The following is an 18,396-nucleotide window of genomic DNA, read 5'->3' as shown; positions in this document are numbered from 1 at the left end:
ACTTCCTACTCCAGCCTACCAAGATCAGTCAAGGTTACATAGATACTGCCATCCAGCTGGGCTAAAAGATAGACAAGTGGAATATCAGTAGGTACGGTTCCTCTTCATTCCGAAAGACAAACTGCTGATACCACCCCCAGTTTCCAATTCATAATAATCAAGGTGGCTGATAACTATGAGGGTGTCCTGGAGATGCATTTTCAAAGACTCAAGAATTCAGAGATCTGCCTTCAGAAATGGTGATTTTAGAAGCTTTCTCCTGTGTCTATGGATAGACCTCTGGTGCCAAACAGAAAGTAAAGGGAGTATGCTGGGAGAGAAAGGGGCTCTCTGGGACCTACAGTCCTCTGGTCCTCTGACATAACTCTGGAAGAACAGAAAGTTATGCCAGTAATGGAGTAATTTATTTTCCTGTGACATGAATCAATGAGACGGACCCTGTCTATAACAAAATAAGGTAATAAAAAAATAAAACCTACTACCTTGCTGAAGACTTCTCTCACCTTGGATTCTTCATTTCACCCTCCAAATGACTGCTCTGCTCATTAGTAATGTTATATTTAACTTCAGCTTAAAGGTACCCTTGAATTACTCCACTTAAGTAGCAACCAAACTAACTCTCTTCTCTAGAGAACCTTTTTTATAGTCCCCAAATTCCTGTTTATAGAGCTAACTGTACAATATAATTCATAATTCTGCTAAATGCTTCTATTTTTTCTCCATTTGAATTTTTCTTAAGAAAGTTACCAAAGAATCTACATAAAGTACATAAACCTTGTGTTAAGAGCCTAAATGCAGAAATATTCTTTTGAGTGTATGAACCACAGAAATTGAATGAAGCTTGCCAGTATAAACCCCTGATCTAAGATGATATGTACAAATCAAATACTGTATATTTTTTAAAAATTCAGGTCTGAAATAGCAATCTATTAAATACTATTATCTACCAAAAATAAAACTCTAAACTTGACTAAGTGGCTAATGGTCAAGAAGTGCAGCTACTTCAATACAGATCAGTGTGTGTTCACACCAGATACAGTAAACAGATCTCCATATTCTGCACACGCTGTATTGTAAACCAGTAGCTCCGTACCATTGCAGTTAGTAAAACAAATGTCAATCATATTGCCCAGATTCAACATTTAGACTCTTAATGTAAGGAAAAGGGACAAGAATTTCAGAATTCAAATGACAAACAATGTGCTCTGCAAATACTTTACAAAACAGTTCAGAACAAAGAGATAGTCTACTGTTAATATGTGCTTTCTCTCTTATTGTTTCATATCTGATCTAATGACTTTTTCAGGTTAAACAAAACAATATTAAGGCCTTATCAAGCCATATCATGCAGAGATATAGTATGGTATATAAATATGTACTTTACTGTCCCAATTGTGATGGGGTCTAACAGTACATAAAACCCAGGCGTGCTAACATTTTAAAAATCATTAATCACTTTTCAGCTTAAAGGTACTCAACTGTTTACTCAGTTATGAGGGCAAGAAAGAAGAAGAGTCATGATTCTCATAAGCTACCATAATATACACAGTTTATGTTTAGGTCACACTTAAATTAAGAAATCCCAGGAGAAGGTAATATGAAAAAACTTTGTTTTTATTACCATTAGTGTCCTATGGGTCTTTGAAAACAACACAACAACCAAATACTATTTGCTGGCACCAAGTTTGGGATAGCTCATTGCTTAATTTCTAAAGCATTCAGTTTTTTATATTCCTAACAATTTTATAAACTGAACCTAAGATGACAGTATGTGTCCTAATGATTCAGAATATAAATTAGTAAAATGCTGGATATAATATTTCAAGTAATCATTTCCAAATAGAAGAAACCCATCTACTCCAAGTATACATGAAGGAAACAATATACAGGCACATACAGACATTGTCCCTCATCACCAAAAAAAAAAAAAAAAAGGCCATCCAATTTTTTATGGTACTGCAGTCTAGGGAGGTAGAAACATTTAATGGATCTTGATGGGTCTTAAAAAGCTAAGCAAAACTTAAATTGGTTAATACCTGGGTGGGATACTATCATGAATTTCCAAACATATAAGATAGACTGCAAAATTGATTGAAAAAAATCCTTTAAGATAATAGCGTTTCCCCCAAAATAAGGCATCCCCTGATAATAAGCCCAATTGACTTTGAGTGTATGGCAATAAGATGGTAACAAGGTAGTAACTTATTTTCATACAGTTGCTAAAAAAGAGAATATTCAGGAAATTCAGGAAATTACTAGGAGTAAACCTTCACTCAAATAAGTTACCACATTCCATTACAATCAGCAAGCAAACTATATATTTGTAAACAGAACTCTTAAAACATTAAAGCACATTTCAGCTTTATAAAATCTGCAGCTGTAATTTTAATAAAAGGATGGGGATGAGTTCCTCAAATCCCTTTTAAACCCGTGCTTATAAAACCTGTCTGAAAAAATGGATAGAAAACCACAGCAACAATACCTAAACTTCCAAATTCCATGAACAAAGGGGGAAAACCCCATATAAATGCATATAGAAATACAGCTTCACAATAGTAATGTTATCTTATTCTTACCTGTATCGATGTTTATAACCAAGAGATCCAAGTTTGCCAAGTTTTCTTGATAGAGAATTAGATTCATTTTCTGGCATTCTGTTTCAATTTAAAACACAGAATACATTTGTCTTTATAAGACTAGCTATAAATAAAAGAGAATATTGGCTGCACATAAATCTCCTTCTCTATTACTACTGAGGGCTCACATGCTCAGAATCAGCTATCCATCTTGCCACAAAATTATTTGTGATGTACAGTAAGACCTCACCTATTGCTGGTGTTACGTTCCAGACCCGGCCGCGATAGGTGAAATCCGCGATGGGGAATTTATTGACTGATAGTACTTATTTAAGTATTTATATTGTAATTGCTTGGTAAGTTTTCATTGTTTTAAGTGTTTATAAACCCTTCCCACACAGTATTTATTTTAGATACAGAATTTAAATACAGTATTTACAATTTTAGATATATATTTTTTTAAAAACCTGCCGATCGAGTTCCGCGGGCTGTTTAAATCTGCCGATCGACTTACTCAGAAACCCGCGATGAAGTGAAGCCGCAGTAGGTGAAGCGCGATATAGCGAGGGACTACTGTACTGGCTATGATTGACAAACTGCAAAACCTTCCATCCTACCTGGCAGGCTCTGCACTTTCCTGACCATTTGTGGCTAACAAAGGGACCAGCAGCCCCCCCCCACCTCCCAAATCCCCTCCCAATCATAATTGAAGGACGGTTCTTCACTGCAGTATTTTTTTTCCTTTGGGAACTGGAAATCACATAGGTGGTGGGGGGGTTAAGTTCATGCAAATAGAGCCATACAAATATTAATTTTTAAAATGTCACAGATCTTCACCTCCACAGAAGAAATAACAATAAATTGTGGTTTGGATGCAGAATATTTTGAAATCTTCATTTGGGGATGTTTTTTGAGGATAGTCCAAAGAAACCTTGTCATTTTTCTCTTGAAAACAGTCTCTTGTGCATTGTTCTTTGTTTGCTACCGTTAGCAAAACTTATTCAATTATAGGTCAGATCCATATATTTCTAAAGAGACGGCTCTTAGTTTTCTCGGGAAAGAACTGAGATTACAGTCCCTGTGTTTCTTTCAGGATTGAAATTCCAGCATGTATTTATCATGGTTGCAGCATCCCAGGGTCCATAAATGCCATTTGAGACTTCCCAGTCAGCTTCCAACAAGCAAAGTCAATGGAGGAAGCTGGATTCACTTAATGATGTGATTCACTTAACAATCGCAGTGATTCACTTAACAACTGTGGCGGGAAGGTTGTAAAATTAGCCATGATTCACTTAGCAACTGCCTTGCTTAATCATGGAACTTCTGGTCCCAATTGTGAGTGCAAGTCAAGAACTACTACCTGTATTTTCTTTTTGATTCATTCATGTTTTGAGGGCTAATATTCATAGAATGTAGAATCATAGGGTTGGAAGGGACCTATGAGGTCTTCTAGTCCTATGATGGTGAACCTGTGGCACATGGAGCTATGTCACCTAGCACGCATGGCATCAGCCATTCGTCTTCTGAATTTTTGGCATGCATGTACATGCCACAATCATGTGGCTTTTGTGCATGTGGCAGTGCCAGAAACTGGAAGAGCTGGTTTGTGAGCATGTGTGCTGGCACTAATTGGAAAACTTGGAAGTAAAGTAAACCAGAAGTAAATTTTTCAGTGCATGCATGCTCCCCGGGCAACTCTTCTTCCTGGTTGCAGCCCAGGCGAGCACGCCAAAAAGATTCCCCATCACTGTTCTAGTCCAGCCCGCTGCTCAAGTAGGAGACCCTAACCATTTGTTCTATGGTTCTACCATTTGTTCTGTGCATGGGCTTTCATTGGTATAGCAAAAATATTTACTGCCCATTTGGGTAACAAAAAATGGACCCTGGACAAACTCTGGGATGGTGATTTTGCTTAACTTAATACCCCCCCCCCCCTGAAAAAGATTAAATTAAGCAAAATCACCATCCCAGAGTTACTCATTACTGTAATTGGAAAAATCTTGTTTGTGCAGTTGCAGACCAAAGCCAGTGGCTACTTATGTTCCATTCTTACTTTTGGATCCAAATCAATCTAAATGAAATGTGCACATCTATCCTAAACACAGGTAGACAAGCAAAATAATACGGGATACATGATGTTTAAACTTTAGATAAGATTTAAATATAATTTCCCGTAACTACTCAGATATACCAGTAATAGATTCATCACAGTTTCAGCTCACTTACCTGAAGAAGGTGTGCTGTTCTACACAGCATTTCCATAAATGCTTGCATGCAGTTTTATTGTGTGCTTCAAAAAAGAAGGAAGTTTCATTACACTGAAATTAAAAAATGATAATATTATGGGGATCACTCTGATGTAAAAGATTTTCACAATATCCGAGTGTGTAAGTGCTAAATACACTTTTTTATATCTAGTCCCCTAGATCAAACGCCATTGTGATCATTGAGAATTTCACTGAAGTAATGCCCATTGATATAGTGTAGAACTTTGATCACTTTCTTTATCTTGAAATCAGTCATTACCTCAAGTATTATTTAAATTACAGTATTTGAATACTTGTGTAGGGCTTTTGTCTTTTTCTTCAGTTTATTAACTGGGAACCAAATACAGTAGTACAGTGATCCCCCGAGTTTCGCGATCTCGATCTTTGCGAAACGCTATATCGCGATTTTTTCACCCGATGACGTCACTCCCTTCCTTTCTCATCTTTCTTTCTCTCTCTCTTTCTCTATCTTGCTTCTTCCTCTCTCACACTCTCTTCCTCCCTCTCTCATCTCTTTCTTTCCTTCTCTCTCTTTCTCTATCTCTCCCCCTCTTGCTCTCGAGCGGCGGGCGGCACCCAGGGAAGGTTCCTTCGGCCGCCCACCAGCTGATCTGCTCGGCAGCGCAGTAGCAGCGAGGAGCCGAAGATGGGGTTTCCCCTTTGCGTGGGCAACGGGGAAACCCCATCTTCGGCTCCTCGCTGCTACTGCGCTGCCGAGCAGATCAGCTGCGGCGGGTGGACAAGTGGACAAGCGGCGGACAAGCGGCGGCCGGAAAAGCGGCGGCCGGACAAGCGGACAAGCGGCGGACAAGCGGCGGCCAGACAAGCGGACAAGCGGCGGACAAGCAGCGGGCGGACAAGCGGACAAGCGGCGGAAAAGCGGCGGCCGTACAAGCGGACAAGCGGCGGACAAGCAGCGGACAAGCGGCGGCCGGACAAGCGGACAAGCGGTGGACAAGCGGGCAGGCAGGCGGCTCCTCAGCTGCTGGGTCTTCCCAGGTGCGGAAGTAAAAACACCATCTGCGCATGCGCGGCCATGGAAAAAGGGGTGCGCATGCACAGATGGTGTTTTTACTTCCGCACCACTACATCCCGAAAAATCGATTATCGCGAGGGGTCTTGGAACGGAACCCTCGCGATAATAGAGGGATCACTGTACCTCTAGATACGAGTTTAATTCATTCCAGAACGGAGCTCGTATGTCGATCAACTCGTATCTCGAATGAATGCCTTTAGCCTTTGTTTTTCCCTGCCGAGATCACCAGAAGTAAGGATTCTTGCATCACCTAGTGGAAGCTCGGCTCGTATCCCGAATTTGAGCTCGGGTGTCGAACAGAAATTTCGCTCCCATCGTGGCTCGTAACTTGGAATACTCGCATGTGGAGCAGCTCGTATCTAGAGGTACTACTGTATATGCACCAGAGTTGTTTTAAATACAAATTGATTTGTAGAGCGTACTGACTGACATTCAACAAATGTAGTGCCCAAATCACTGAAGGGTATACAGAAATTGGCAGAATTAGCAGAAATTATTCTAAATAGAAGTTTATCAACTGTAAGATGTAGAGAAAATGCTATTGAAGAAAGTTTGAAGGTTTTTTTTAATGAAATCACTTCTATCAAATATTTCTTTTTAAAAAGGAAATTTTTAAAGGCACAAAAATATTATCCTTTCAATGTAACAGTCAGTTTAATTAATTCATAGGAAATGTAAGGGAAATTAGAGCACTTTTAACAACCAAAGAAAGTCTTCTATAGTTTATACAATATCTAAAATCTGAATAAAAATAATCTTATTATAACTGATTGACTTTTAAAATGAAGAAATCCTATATAACCTTATAAAGCATTACTTTTAAAAAGCATACAGGATTCCTGCCTCCTATTTTCCTCATAACATTTAAACTGTAAAGTGTGTTGATCTGGCCCACAATCATTCAGTCATCTTATTAGTGCCTTTTATTGTTTTCACACTTTTTAATAGGGTTGCATAATACACTTAATTTAAAATTATAAAAATATAAACTTACATCTTTCCCCAAAACTCTAAGTTCAAAGTGAGCTTCTTTGAAGTGGACTCTGGTAATTCTAGGCCTAAAATGTTTTTTTAAAAGATAGAAATGAATTTAATCAGGAACTATTGAAAGAATCAGTCTAACTGTTAAAAGTTAATACAGTAGCCATTCTTTATTTCCTTAGATATATATATATCTATATCAATTCTCTATAATAGATAGATCAGAAATTAATTCTAAATTGGAAATAAGCATTCAATAGCCCACCATGACCCTAAACTGTATTTCTCAAAAGCTTTTTTATTGCAATAGAAAATGCAAGTAATACATTATAGACACAAGTAATAACTGAATGTACTGGTGTGTAGCATAGGGATGAATTATGGGATCTCACAGTCATATGACCACAATTTATGACTTTTTGCCAAAAATCATTTTTCCAGTTTTTGAAAAAAATGTTCTACAGCAACCATGGGTTTGCTAAACAACTAATTAACTTAATGACCAAGTGATTCACTAAAGCACTACTGAAAGAAAAAGGTTGTAAAATCAGGTTGGTCATGTGATCACCTGATTTACATAATCACAATTTATGACTATAATGAGCAGGCTCTATTATAGTTATAAACTGAGGACTATGTAAGTAGTTATCAAAACATACACGAGTGTATCCACACAATCATCAGGACTCACATCTCAATCAAAGGGGCATTTTTCTTTACCAATTTGAGGAAAAATATTTACTTGGAAGATTGAATAGATTAAAAAGAAGGAACAAAATTTGCATATGTATTGTTGCTTACCATTTCTTTATTTATTAGATTTGTATGCTGCCCCTCTCCGTAGACTTGGGCGGCTAACAACAGTAATAAACAGCATGTAATAAATCTAATGTTTAAAATAATTTTTAAAAACCCTTATTAAAACCATCCATTTTGATATGAGCTATAGATTTTACTTACCAAAAATACTTTCCTACTTGCTTTTTATTCTTATAAACAACTACTCCTATAGGCTTTAATCCCAAAAAATATTCAGATTTGTTTTCGCCCTGGGAAAAAAAAATAAGTCAAATTGTATTTCTTAATATGATACTTTTTTTCAAAAGAAATATGTTTTGCATATACATCACTGTAAGAGATAAAGAGTAACATTTTCTAAGATGATTCCATTTTAGTAGTTGCAAAAAGAAAACCCATTGTCAATATTAAATAAGCTTCCACTCCCTCCACTTAAGTCTGAGCCTACTAATTATCTATTATTTCCTGTTATTTTGAACTTCTTAAGGATTTTACTCATATTCTGTGTTACTTCTATAGTTTCTTGCCTGAACATATCTATTACATGTATACTCCTTTTATCTTCTAATGACACTTAGAATAAATCCCTCAGATTTGTAATCTAATACTTTTCATAATAGCTATTTGCCTATTGTACAGCATTGCAACCACAATCTTTAACAGAAAGTTCCCTAATCCATGCTTGTTTCAAATATGAATTTTCAAGGATTTAATTTTTTATTTTTTAAAAAAGGATCTTGTTCCAGGGTAACAGTATTCCTGCTTTGCAACAGATAAGGATTGCTGACCCTGTCCGGGATCCAGTGAATTATACAGTACAGTCTACAAATCTAGTAGCCCCAGACTCTTGAATGTCTTCTAAACTGCTTCTAAATGCAAGAAAATAAAAATCAATTTGTGGTTTAGCACTATAATTTCCTTTTCAATAACTCAACAGTTCTATTAACATAGGGATCCCCAACCTCCATAGTCCATGGCTAGTAAGGAAGCAGGTTGTACAGTTGGAGGTGAGTGAACAGAGATAAGTAAGATCATATGTACTTGCAGCCACTTCCCATCACTGTCTCAGTTCCACTTTAGATCATAAGTTATTATGTTCCCATAGAAGCGCTAATCCTACTGTAAACTGCGCATGTGGGGGTCTAGGTTGCACTCTCTTCCTCCATCTGTGGAAAAATTGTCTTCTATAAAACCAGTTTTTGATACCAAAAAGGTTGGGGACTTTTAACTTTAAAAAATATTACTTACATAGACAGGATAAAGATCCACTCCATACATTTCAAGTGTCTTTGCTACTCCTAAGTAATTCAGTTCTGCCTCCGCTGGAACTTGGCCCCTGTTGAATAAATAGAAATAGCACAGAGTTATATACCACTTCACAGTGCTTAACAGCCCTCTCTAAGTGATTTACAGAGTCAGCATATTTATTTATTTATTTGATTTGTATGCCGCCCCTCAATCTGGGTCCTCATTTTACGACTTTGGAAGATGGAAGATTGAGTCAGCCTTGAGCTGCTCAGAATTGAATTCCTAGAGTGAGCAGTGAGTCCTGCAGTGCTGCATTCTAACTACTACACCACCATAACCTTCTTAGACGGATTTATTCAGAACAAAGTAAGTCCAACTAAATAAAACACATTAAAATCCTTACAAATTATAAAAGATGTTCATCTGGATTATATCATCCAAAACATTCAAAAATATACAATCCTTCTACCATTTCAGAAATACATGTAGCTATATGAAAAATATTTTCAGCTTAAACTCATGAACAGTTTTTATTTGGAGCCCAAATGGGACTGTATAGAAACTTAGATTCCTGAAAGAAGATAGAGTCAATATTTTAAGGAATATATTTAAAGTGAGAGAATATGTGTCCAGTGCAGTTCTTTATCAAGAGACTGGAATGATCAAAGTAAAGATTAATATATGGTTATGTTTTCTTACTAAGCTACTGCCTTTTCCTTTGGGTTCATGCTCTTTCACTTTGAAGATAATTTTGAAAGATATTAAAAATTATTCCAGCAAAAACTGAAGTACTGGGAGTTTTCTGATGATGTACTGTGGGCAGGCAATGTCAGTTCTTAAATAGCATTATGCATTTGGAAGGGCAACAAGATCAGTTTGCTCTCCTTAGAGACATATATTTTAGAAGTTAATCTTCTTTTTTAGGTCAGCAACATATTTACATGAAATAATTGTCTCCAAATTTAGAATAATTCTAACTTTAACATTTTTTATGTATTGTCAACAGCTTTTCTTCAGAGGAAAATGTTAAAAGTCTGATAGACTTGCCCTTGTGGAGAAGGAACAATTGAATCTATATCCATATTCAATTGTAAATTGCATCTTTTATATAAAATACAAGGTTACATTTTGTAGCCCTCCTTCAATACATTTTCTAGGCCATTCAGATCTATTTTATGTAACATATTGATTCTCTATTTTTGAATGTTTCAAAAATCTGTTTGCTTATAGAACTCCCTATGAACTGACTACACTGCAATAAAGTTCCTCTTTTGTAGTTATTTCTACTTAGAATTTATTTTATTGTGATTTTGTGGAATACTGATCACAGAACATATTGAACTTCTTGTTCAATAAAAAGAAAAGCAAATTGCTACTATGTCCATGTGATTAACTGTCCTAATAGAATATTACTTATTGTTTACAGATAAAATGTCAAAAGGTTTTCTTTCATAGATTCTTCAATATACAAATGTGGCAACAGACAAACTGGGGCTGCCTTTAATTTTGTTTGTCATCTCCCAAATAGGTCTATAAACTCCAGTGGTAGAGCATCCACAACCCCAGGAAGCAAACTATTCCATTAATTGCTCTGTCAAAAATTACTCTTACTTCTAGGTTGTATCTCTTTGACAAACTTCCAACCATTACTTCTTGTCCTGCATTCTGCTGTCCCAGAGCAGTGATTTTCAACCTTTTTTGAGCCGCGGCACATTTTTTACATTTACAAAATCCTGGGACACACCACCAACTAAAATGGCACAAAATGACACAAAATGGTCAGGATGAAATTCCTTGTGTGTCCAATCACACTTGGCAAATAAAGAATTCTATTTTATTCTATTCTGTTCTGTTCCGTTCCGTTCCATTCCATTCCATCCCGCCTTCCAATCCATCCTACAAAAGCAGCATTGCCCTCCACTCCCTTCGCCTTTTGCCCAGCGGCCAGCCTGGCGCTCTTCTTTCTTCTCCCCATTGCACCCCAGGCAAACTAGTGCTTGTCTTCCTCCTCTACCTCTGTCACACACCAGGTCTTGCTAAGAGGGTGACAGGTCTCCGAGGAGGAAGTAGCCTCTCTTTCCATCTGCACTCCCCTCAGTTGTCATCCCCCCAGCTCCACAGCCACCCAATATGACACACCTGAGACTCACGCAGGGATGAAAGAATCAAAAGTAGGAGCAGCGCGGGGAAACAGGCTGTGGATGCCGTGCCCTGCCGCGAGCTGCCACCGCCGCTGCCATTTTCCTGTTTCCATCTCCTTTTCCTCCCATTGTTCCACCCCCGCCCATCGTTGGAGAGGGGTGGGAAAGCTGAGGGGGACCGCCACGCACCTATTGAGCTGTGCCCCTGTCAATCACGCACACCTCCTGAATCCCACGTCCCTCTTTTCTTGAGGCTCGGCCTTTTGCTTCCCCTTTCTGAAAATCGGTTGGACATGCTCATCTGCTTGAGGGGAGTTGTTAAGAAAGTATGATCTCACCCACATTGGGGGGCTGACATGTGGCGTAGGCGGTTTTTGTAACATTCTCTAATTTCCCCACAGCACACCTGACCATGTCTCACGGCACACTGGTTGAAAAACACTGTCCTAAAGAATAAGTCAATCCTCTCTTTTTTGTTACAATCCCTCAAGTACTAGAAGAGTTATCATATCCCCCCCCCCCAGTCACTGCCCTGCGATGCACTGTTTTATTCAGATGAAGACTACAAATACAAGAATTTTATTAGTTTATAGATTGGTTTCATCATTTTCCGCTCCCACCACTTTGATTAAAAGTGTCATGCTTCTGAATCTATAGATATACAGGATTTCCTACCAGCATTTTTCATGTTTATCTATATTATTTATTGGTGAGATGTGCATATGCTAAATCATAATGCATATGTCTGGCATAACATAAAATGTAAATTAATTCATTTGTTTCTGAACCATAGTTTATAAATCTAGTAAAATATATTAATCATTATGAAAACATGAAGTCTCTTTGAACTCAATTCAGTTGCTACAATTTCACAGACATATTTCTGTAATTTTCTTAGCAGCAAAAGCAGCAAAGAAATTATTTTCACTACCTTACTCTGGGGTATATTTAACTTCCTACTCTACTTTATAACTCCAAATAGTCACTGACTGTCTCCCATCTAAATATAAGTCAGGCCAAGTCCTGCTTAGCTTCCAACTCAAGACAAAGTTGTCCAGATGCTCCCACTTAAATAATTGTCTATGGTTATGAATCTAACCATTTGTGATTTACTAAGTAGACCATAATTTTGAAAAACAAACTAGTAAGATATTCAGACCTACATCTCCAGTTAGAAATCACAATTATATCCTGGCTGTAATATACTGTTATATCCTGGCTGTAACAATACATAGAAAACACTAAGCCAAAATGTATCATGCTTCTGTTCGTTCTGAATGGGTAAGAAAGGGATCCAGCACATAAACATATTTTAAAAAGCAATTAAAGTAAAGCAGTGATGGGCTACCAACATTTTTACTACCACACCATGGGCGTGGCTTATGAAGGACGCCTTGCATTTTCTTTCAACATCTTTCAGTCCAAATGGGTGCTCTGGGGTGGAGCTCCATTTTCACTACCCCACTGCGCCTGACCCCCATCCGGGCAGTAGCCCGCTCCTGAAGTAAAGGTCCTTCTCAGAGAGATCTACTTCTTTAATGCTGCTTCTTTGCACAAGTTGTCATTTGACATTATTTAAGAAAACCAAATTCTTACATCAGAGTTTTATGTATTTGTTCAATGGCATCTTCCAATTCTTCTTTTTGGTCTGGAACAAAGCGGTATTCTGAAACATAACCTGCAGTGTTCTTGCATGGATCATAGTCTCCAAGTTCAGCTATACAATTACACAAAAATATGAATTCTTGAGTTGCATACTTTTTGAAAGAAGTTCACATAAAATACTTTATTGAAATTATGCAACTAAAAATAACCTAATCTTAATTGACCAAATTAAACTAGATTATAGCATTTAATTTAAAAAGTAGAACATAGGAATGTGGAAGAAAAAATAGGAACAGAAACATTCACACAGAAAAAATTAAATATGGATCCAATTTTACATGGTGCAATAAAATAGGCATTACAATGAGTATTGGGTGTCCTGTGCCTGACCTGTTTTTCGTTTGTACCCCCTTGCAGAGAAGAAAAATGAGAGAAAGGGAAATTTCAAGAGAGTAAATAGGAATATAGAAGTAAACATATACTATAAGAAATATAGTGGTGCTAACAGATCCAAGCGTGGTATAGTTCCCATAGGATGCCTGCTTACTCCCTTGTAATTATTACTTCACCAATTTCTTTCTCTGTGAGAAAAAATTGGATCAGGCACACAGGAAATTGTTTACAAAGATAGCCTGTTTCTTTTTCCTTCCCATCTTGCAGAGGCAATTGCTTAAACAAGGAGGGAGGGAGCAATATTTGTAGGCAATCTCTCTTGTATTTGACATGTTGGATTGCCCCCACCCTCCTTGCCTTTCGTAAACTCCTCAAAACCCATCTTTGACATCAAGCTTGGGTGAACTGAGACATCTTCCCCTTGCCTATGTAGTTTCTGTGCACAACATGACTGTATGTATGTTTTTATTTACTGGGTTTTTAAAGATGTTTTTATATGTATAATTGCTATTTTAGATTTTAATTATTAGATTTGTCTCTATGTACCGTTTTTATCACTGTTGTGAGCCGCCCCGAGTCTACGGAGAGGGGCAGCATACAAATCTAATAAATACAAATACAAATGTTCCCTCTCAAGGGGAGACTGGAGAGTAATGGATTACAAAAGAGTAATAATACACATGATGGGGAACCTACCAAGCTTTTGCATAGCAAGTTCACAGCTACCAGTACCACTTCATTCCTTTTGATGTAAATGCCCCGTGGTGTGTTTCTTTACTCTTTTATAATCTATTCATTTCCAATTAATGTAAATACAGACCTTAATTGCCTTATTAATTATCCCAGTTCTGTAATGAGCATTCCAAATAGCGAAGGAGTTTGGGGGGGGAAGGAAGAAAGCAAAAGTAAAATAATTAGGTGGCAAACAAAAAATGTGAAACCGGCCAGTTATAAATAGGAACGGCTAGTTGGCTATCCCATTGCCAGGATGAGCATTCCAAAGGATGGAGAAGAGGAGAGAAGGAACACAAAGTCAAGTCATATGATTCCAACTTAGTGACTGCTTGGCTTAATGATAATGACATATGGACAGCCTCAATCATTTTCAAATGGGAAATTTAACTTTATGATCAAGCCAAATCCAAAAATCCAAGAGGATTCCTGAAAGTAGCCCACTCCTGAAGTAAAGGTCCTAGATATATGGAGATAAACCTCATTTACACACTATTTAAAAGACACAACCAAAAGTCTAGGACAGTGGTTCTCAACCTGGGGATCGGGACCCCTTTGGGGGTCAAGCAACCGTTTCACAGGGGTCCCCTAAGACCATGGGAAAAGACAAATTTCCCATGATGTTAGGAACTAATGCTTCTATTCTGGCGCCTTGGATTTTTACAATCCAACAGGCGTGGGCTACTGCCCGGACCCGGGAGAAGGGGAAACATAGTGGGTAGCAAATATGGAGCTCCACCCCAGAGCACTCAATTTGCACTGAAAGATGTTGAAAGAAAATGCAGGGCGTCCTGCATAAGCCACACCCACAGTGTGATAGTAAAAAATTTGGTAGTTCTTCACTGAATCTAAACAATAAAGCGTTTACAGTGGGGGTGTCCTTCTGACCTTCCTGCCAATCAGCTTAAAGCTCTGTTGGGAGAATTGGTGCTAGACGTATGGTTGGGGGTTACCACAACATGAGGAATTATATTACGAGGTCGCGGCATTAGAAAGTTGAGAAAGGTTAGACTCTAGGAAGGAAAGAATATAATCTCTCTAACAACCAACACCAGATTAGCAGGAAATAGTAACAAATAAACAATCATGGGAGAAATCACACTCCACCAAGATTGGTGGCAACCTAGTAATTGTAGTCCTCCCTTAATAACACTAATTGAAACTGGCAACTCAGGACTAAGGAAAGCAGTCACTAAGTGAGGAATCACATGTGCTTTCTGGTTGGAATGAGAATAACCACTCAGTTTCACATTTGGCTTTTATCTGCCTTCTAACCATTCCCTTTACTCTTTGGAATCTCAAGTGCCTGCTTACTGTCTTGTACATATCAAAAACAATGCAATGGCACCTGAAAACTGGTGCTGGGAGCTGCAGACAGGCTATGCAACAGCTTACAACACTCTCTTGAAATCCTTTCCTCTCCAATCTCAGGGTGGGAGTGGAGCAAGCATTTTCTGTAGGCAATCTTTGCCTGAGCCTCCCCGCCCCCATGATTGTCAGTATCTCCCTCAGTTCTGGAATTCTTCAGAATGGTATTTTGAAAAGAGGATATTGGATTCCAGACTAAAGACAGAAAAGCGTGAAGTGATGATTCTTAAGTCTTATTAAGCGGAAGCCCAAAGTTACAATACTAAAACAAGCAAAAATGCCAACATTGCCTAATAATAATTTTTTAGGTGAATAAATAATAAATTTGTTTTGTTTATATATTTATTAAATTTATATCCTGCCCATTTCTCCATCAAGTGACTCTAAATAAAACAAAATAATCACAAAAGCAGTTTGGAAACACTATCACTATATTCTTGTAAGCTGCCTTGAGTCGCCATGTGTGAACAGGCAGCAATAGAAATTTCCAAATAAATAAATAAAAATATATGATATACAAGTTCAACATAGTTGAATATTTTATGGGGCGGTCTTACATAAACTTAACAGAGTTTTCTATGAATTAAAACTGTACATGTATTCACTTTGCATAGTAAATGCTAATGAAGAGAAGACATAGAACTTTTGAAGGCTAACTTATCTGTGGTGGCACAGTTTCTGTGGACTATTACTCTCTTCCCCATTGAAAATTTAATATGGAATGGATCATTTTTAATGTGCAAAAGTACACACAAAAGCAAATTTGGTAGTCTTGAACATTGCCCTAAAGCTAATTTAGTGCATTAGGTTTAGTGAACCTAAACCATTATATTTGAAACAGGAATCAATATTTTTTTAGGAAACCATGACTAAAAATACTGATCTTACATTATGTGTGAATCAACTTTGCATGTACATAGGTACCCAATGCATGCATTTATTATCCCTCTGTGATGCATCTTATGGAAGAAATTCATAACAATCCACTATATTCAACTTAAAAGAAACACAGGCTTTAAGATACTGTATAATCAATCCTGTATAGCAAATAAAAGACAGTATTAAAAAGGGAAATACTGTATCAGCACATACCCTGTATTGCATAAGCTCCCAATTGAGCAGCAATGTTGAGAGGACAAGGCAAACGCCCTTGTAAGACATCTTGCTTTACCTGCAGGAAGAACTGATACCTGAAACAAAGGCAAAATGAGCATTAACACATACAATTGTAAACTGCTTAACATGCTCATTTTCCTATGCAACTTTTATTTATACTATTTAATTTATATTAATATTGTTCATTTAAGTTTGAGATGGGATTGTGTTTTAAGTTAATTCCACGTGTTTTCAAATGTATAGTGGTACCTCTACCTACAAACGCTTCTACTTACGAACTTTTCTAGATAAGAACTGGGTGTTCAAGATTTTTTTGCCTGTTCTCAAGAACCATTTTCCTCTTATAAACCCGAGCCTCCGAAACTGTGAAGCCTCCATGGGGCCTTCCCTAGGAATCTCCTGGGAGGAAACAGGGCCGGAAAAGACAGGGAGAAACCTCCATGGGTCTCTCTAAGAATCTCCTGAGAGGAAACAGGGCCTTCACCCTCCCTGTGGTTTCTCCAATCGCACACATTATTTGCTTTTACATTGATTCCTATGGGAAAAATTGCTTCTTCTTATAAATTTTTCTACTTAAGAACCTGGTCATAGAATGAATTAAGTTCGTAAGTAGAGGTACCACTGTATATCGATTCTATCTTATTTCCACATTAGCTTGTAATGTTTTTCATTATTTTAACAAATAATTATCCTTGTCATAGTTATTTTAGACATAATTTTAAAACTGAAATAATATATTATTAATAATAATTTATTAGATTTGTATGCCGCCCCTCTCCAAAGACTCTAAAACTACATACAAGTGTAAAACTACATACAAGTGTAAATCAAAAGATAACCAAGTTCTGATCAACATTATTTCCCCAGAATGGAGAGATTGTACTAGTGGCCCTTCACATGTGAAGTGACTCAGTACAGTATTTGACACTCTTTTCCCTTTTATTTAACACCTATCTGAATTAACTGGGTAAAATCAATTATCAATGTGGCGTTTAGTATCATTCATACATGGATGATGTCCGATTGTATATCTCAACCCCGAGTGCACAGCTGAATCAATTAATGTATTACAGTAGTCCCTCGCTATACCGCGCTTCACCTACTGCGGCTTCACTTCATCGCGGGTTTCTGAGGAAGTCGATCGGCAGATTTAAACAGCCCGCCGAACTCGATCGGCAGGTTTTTCAAAAAATAAATAAATCTAAAATTGTAAATACTGTATTTAAATACTGTATCTAAAATAAATACTGTGTGGGAAGGGTTTATAAACACTTAAAACAATGAAAACAATATAAATACTTAAAAATCATTAAGTGTGGTACCACATGATTCTTGACAAATGTATATTTTATTTTGTGTACGTTGAGAGCATATGCACCAAGACAAATTCCTTGTGTGTCCAATCACACTTGGCCAATAAAAATTCTATTCTATTCTATTCTATAAATTCCCCATTGCGGATTTCACCTATCGCGGCCAGGTCTGGAACGTAACACCAGTGATAGGTGAGGGACTACTGTAATTCAGTCTGTGGAGGCTGTTTTGATCTGGATGAGGAAGAACATACTCCAGCTGAATCCTGACAAGACTGAACAGCTGTGGCTATTTGGGCCCCCTGGGTATTGGATGTTTTTCTATTTTCAGTATTGGATGGGGTTGACTTCAAAAAAGCACAAGTCCTCAGAAAGGGGCGGCATACAAATCCAATCAATCAATCAATCAATCAATCAATCAATCAACAAACAAACAAACAAACAAACAAACAAACAAATAATGTTCTTTCTACGCCAGCTCAGGAAGCTCAAATTGCCCAAGGAGCTGCTGATACAGTTCTACAGAGGAATCATTGAGTCTGTCACCTGCACCTCTATAACTGTCTGGTTTGGTTCCGCAACCCAACAAGACCGATACAGACTTCAGAGGATAATCAGAACTGCAGAAAAAACAATTGCTGCCAACCTGCCTTCCACTGAGGAACTGTATACTGCATGAGTCAAGGGCTGTGAAAATATTTACTGACCCCTTGCATCCTGGACATAAACTGTTTCAACTCCTACCTTAAAAACATCGCTATAGAAAACTGCATACCAAGACAACTAAAGAACAGTTTTTTCCCAAACGCCATCACTCTGTTA

The 18,396-nt window shown here is 37.6% G+C and overlaps 1 protein-coding gene across 3 annotated transcripts in view; it reads right to left on the bottom strand.

Annotated features, from left to right (window-relative positions):
* The window catches only part of EPB41L4A (erythrocyte membrane protein band 4.1 like 4A), an 83,748-nt gene that overhangs the window by 24,976 nt on the left and 40,376 nt on the right, over positions 1–18,396 (bottom strand). For all 3 annotated transcript variants that reach the window (XM_070742925.1, XM_070742926.1, XM_070742927.1), the window contains 7 exons: positions 16,238–16,335; positions 12,644–12,764; positions 8,907–8,994; positions 7,821–7,909; positions 6,874–6,937; positions 4,803–4,894; positions 2,577–2,654 (listed from right to left, as the gene is read on the bottom strand). In XM_070742925.1, the coding sequence (XP_070599026.1) occupies positions 2,577–2,654; positions 4,803–4,894; positions 6,874–6,937; positions 7,821–7,909; positions 8,907–8,994; positions 12,644–12,764; positions 16,238–16,335 (630 nt within the window). The remainder of the gene's footprint in view (positions 1–2,576; positions 2,655–4,802; positions 4,895–6,873; positions 6,938–7,820; positions 7,910–8,906; positions 8,995–12,643; positions 12,765–16,237; positions 16,336–18,396) is intronic.

This window comes from Erythrolamprus reginae, chromosome 2, assembly GCF_031021105.1.
Source record: "Erythrolamprus reginae isolate rEryReg1 chromosome 2, rEryReg1.hap1, whole genome shotgun sequence".
Lineage (NCBI taxonomy): Eukaryota > Metazoa > Chordata > Lepidosauria > Squamata > Dipsadidae > Erythrolamprus > Erythrolamprus reginae.
Note: the sequence above shows the minus strand (reverse complement) of the source record. Positions and strands in the feature narration are given on the sequence as shown.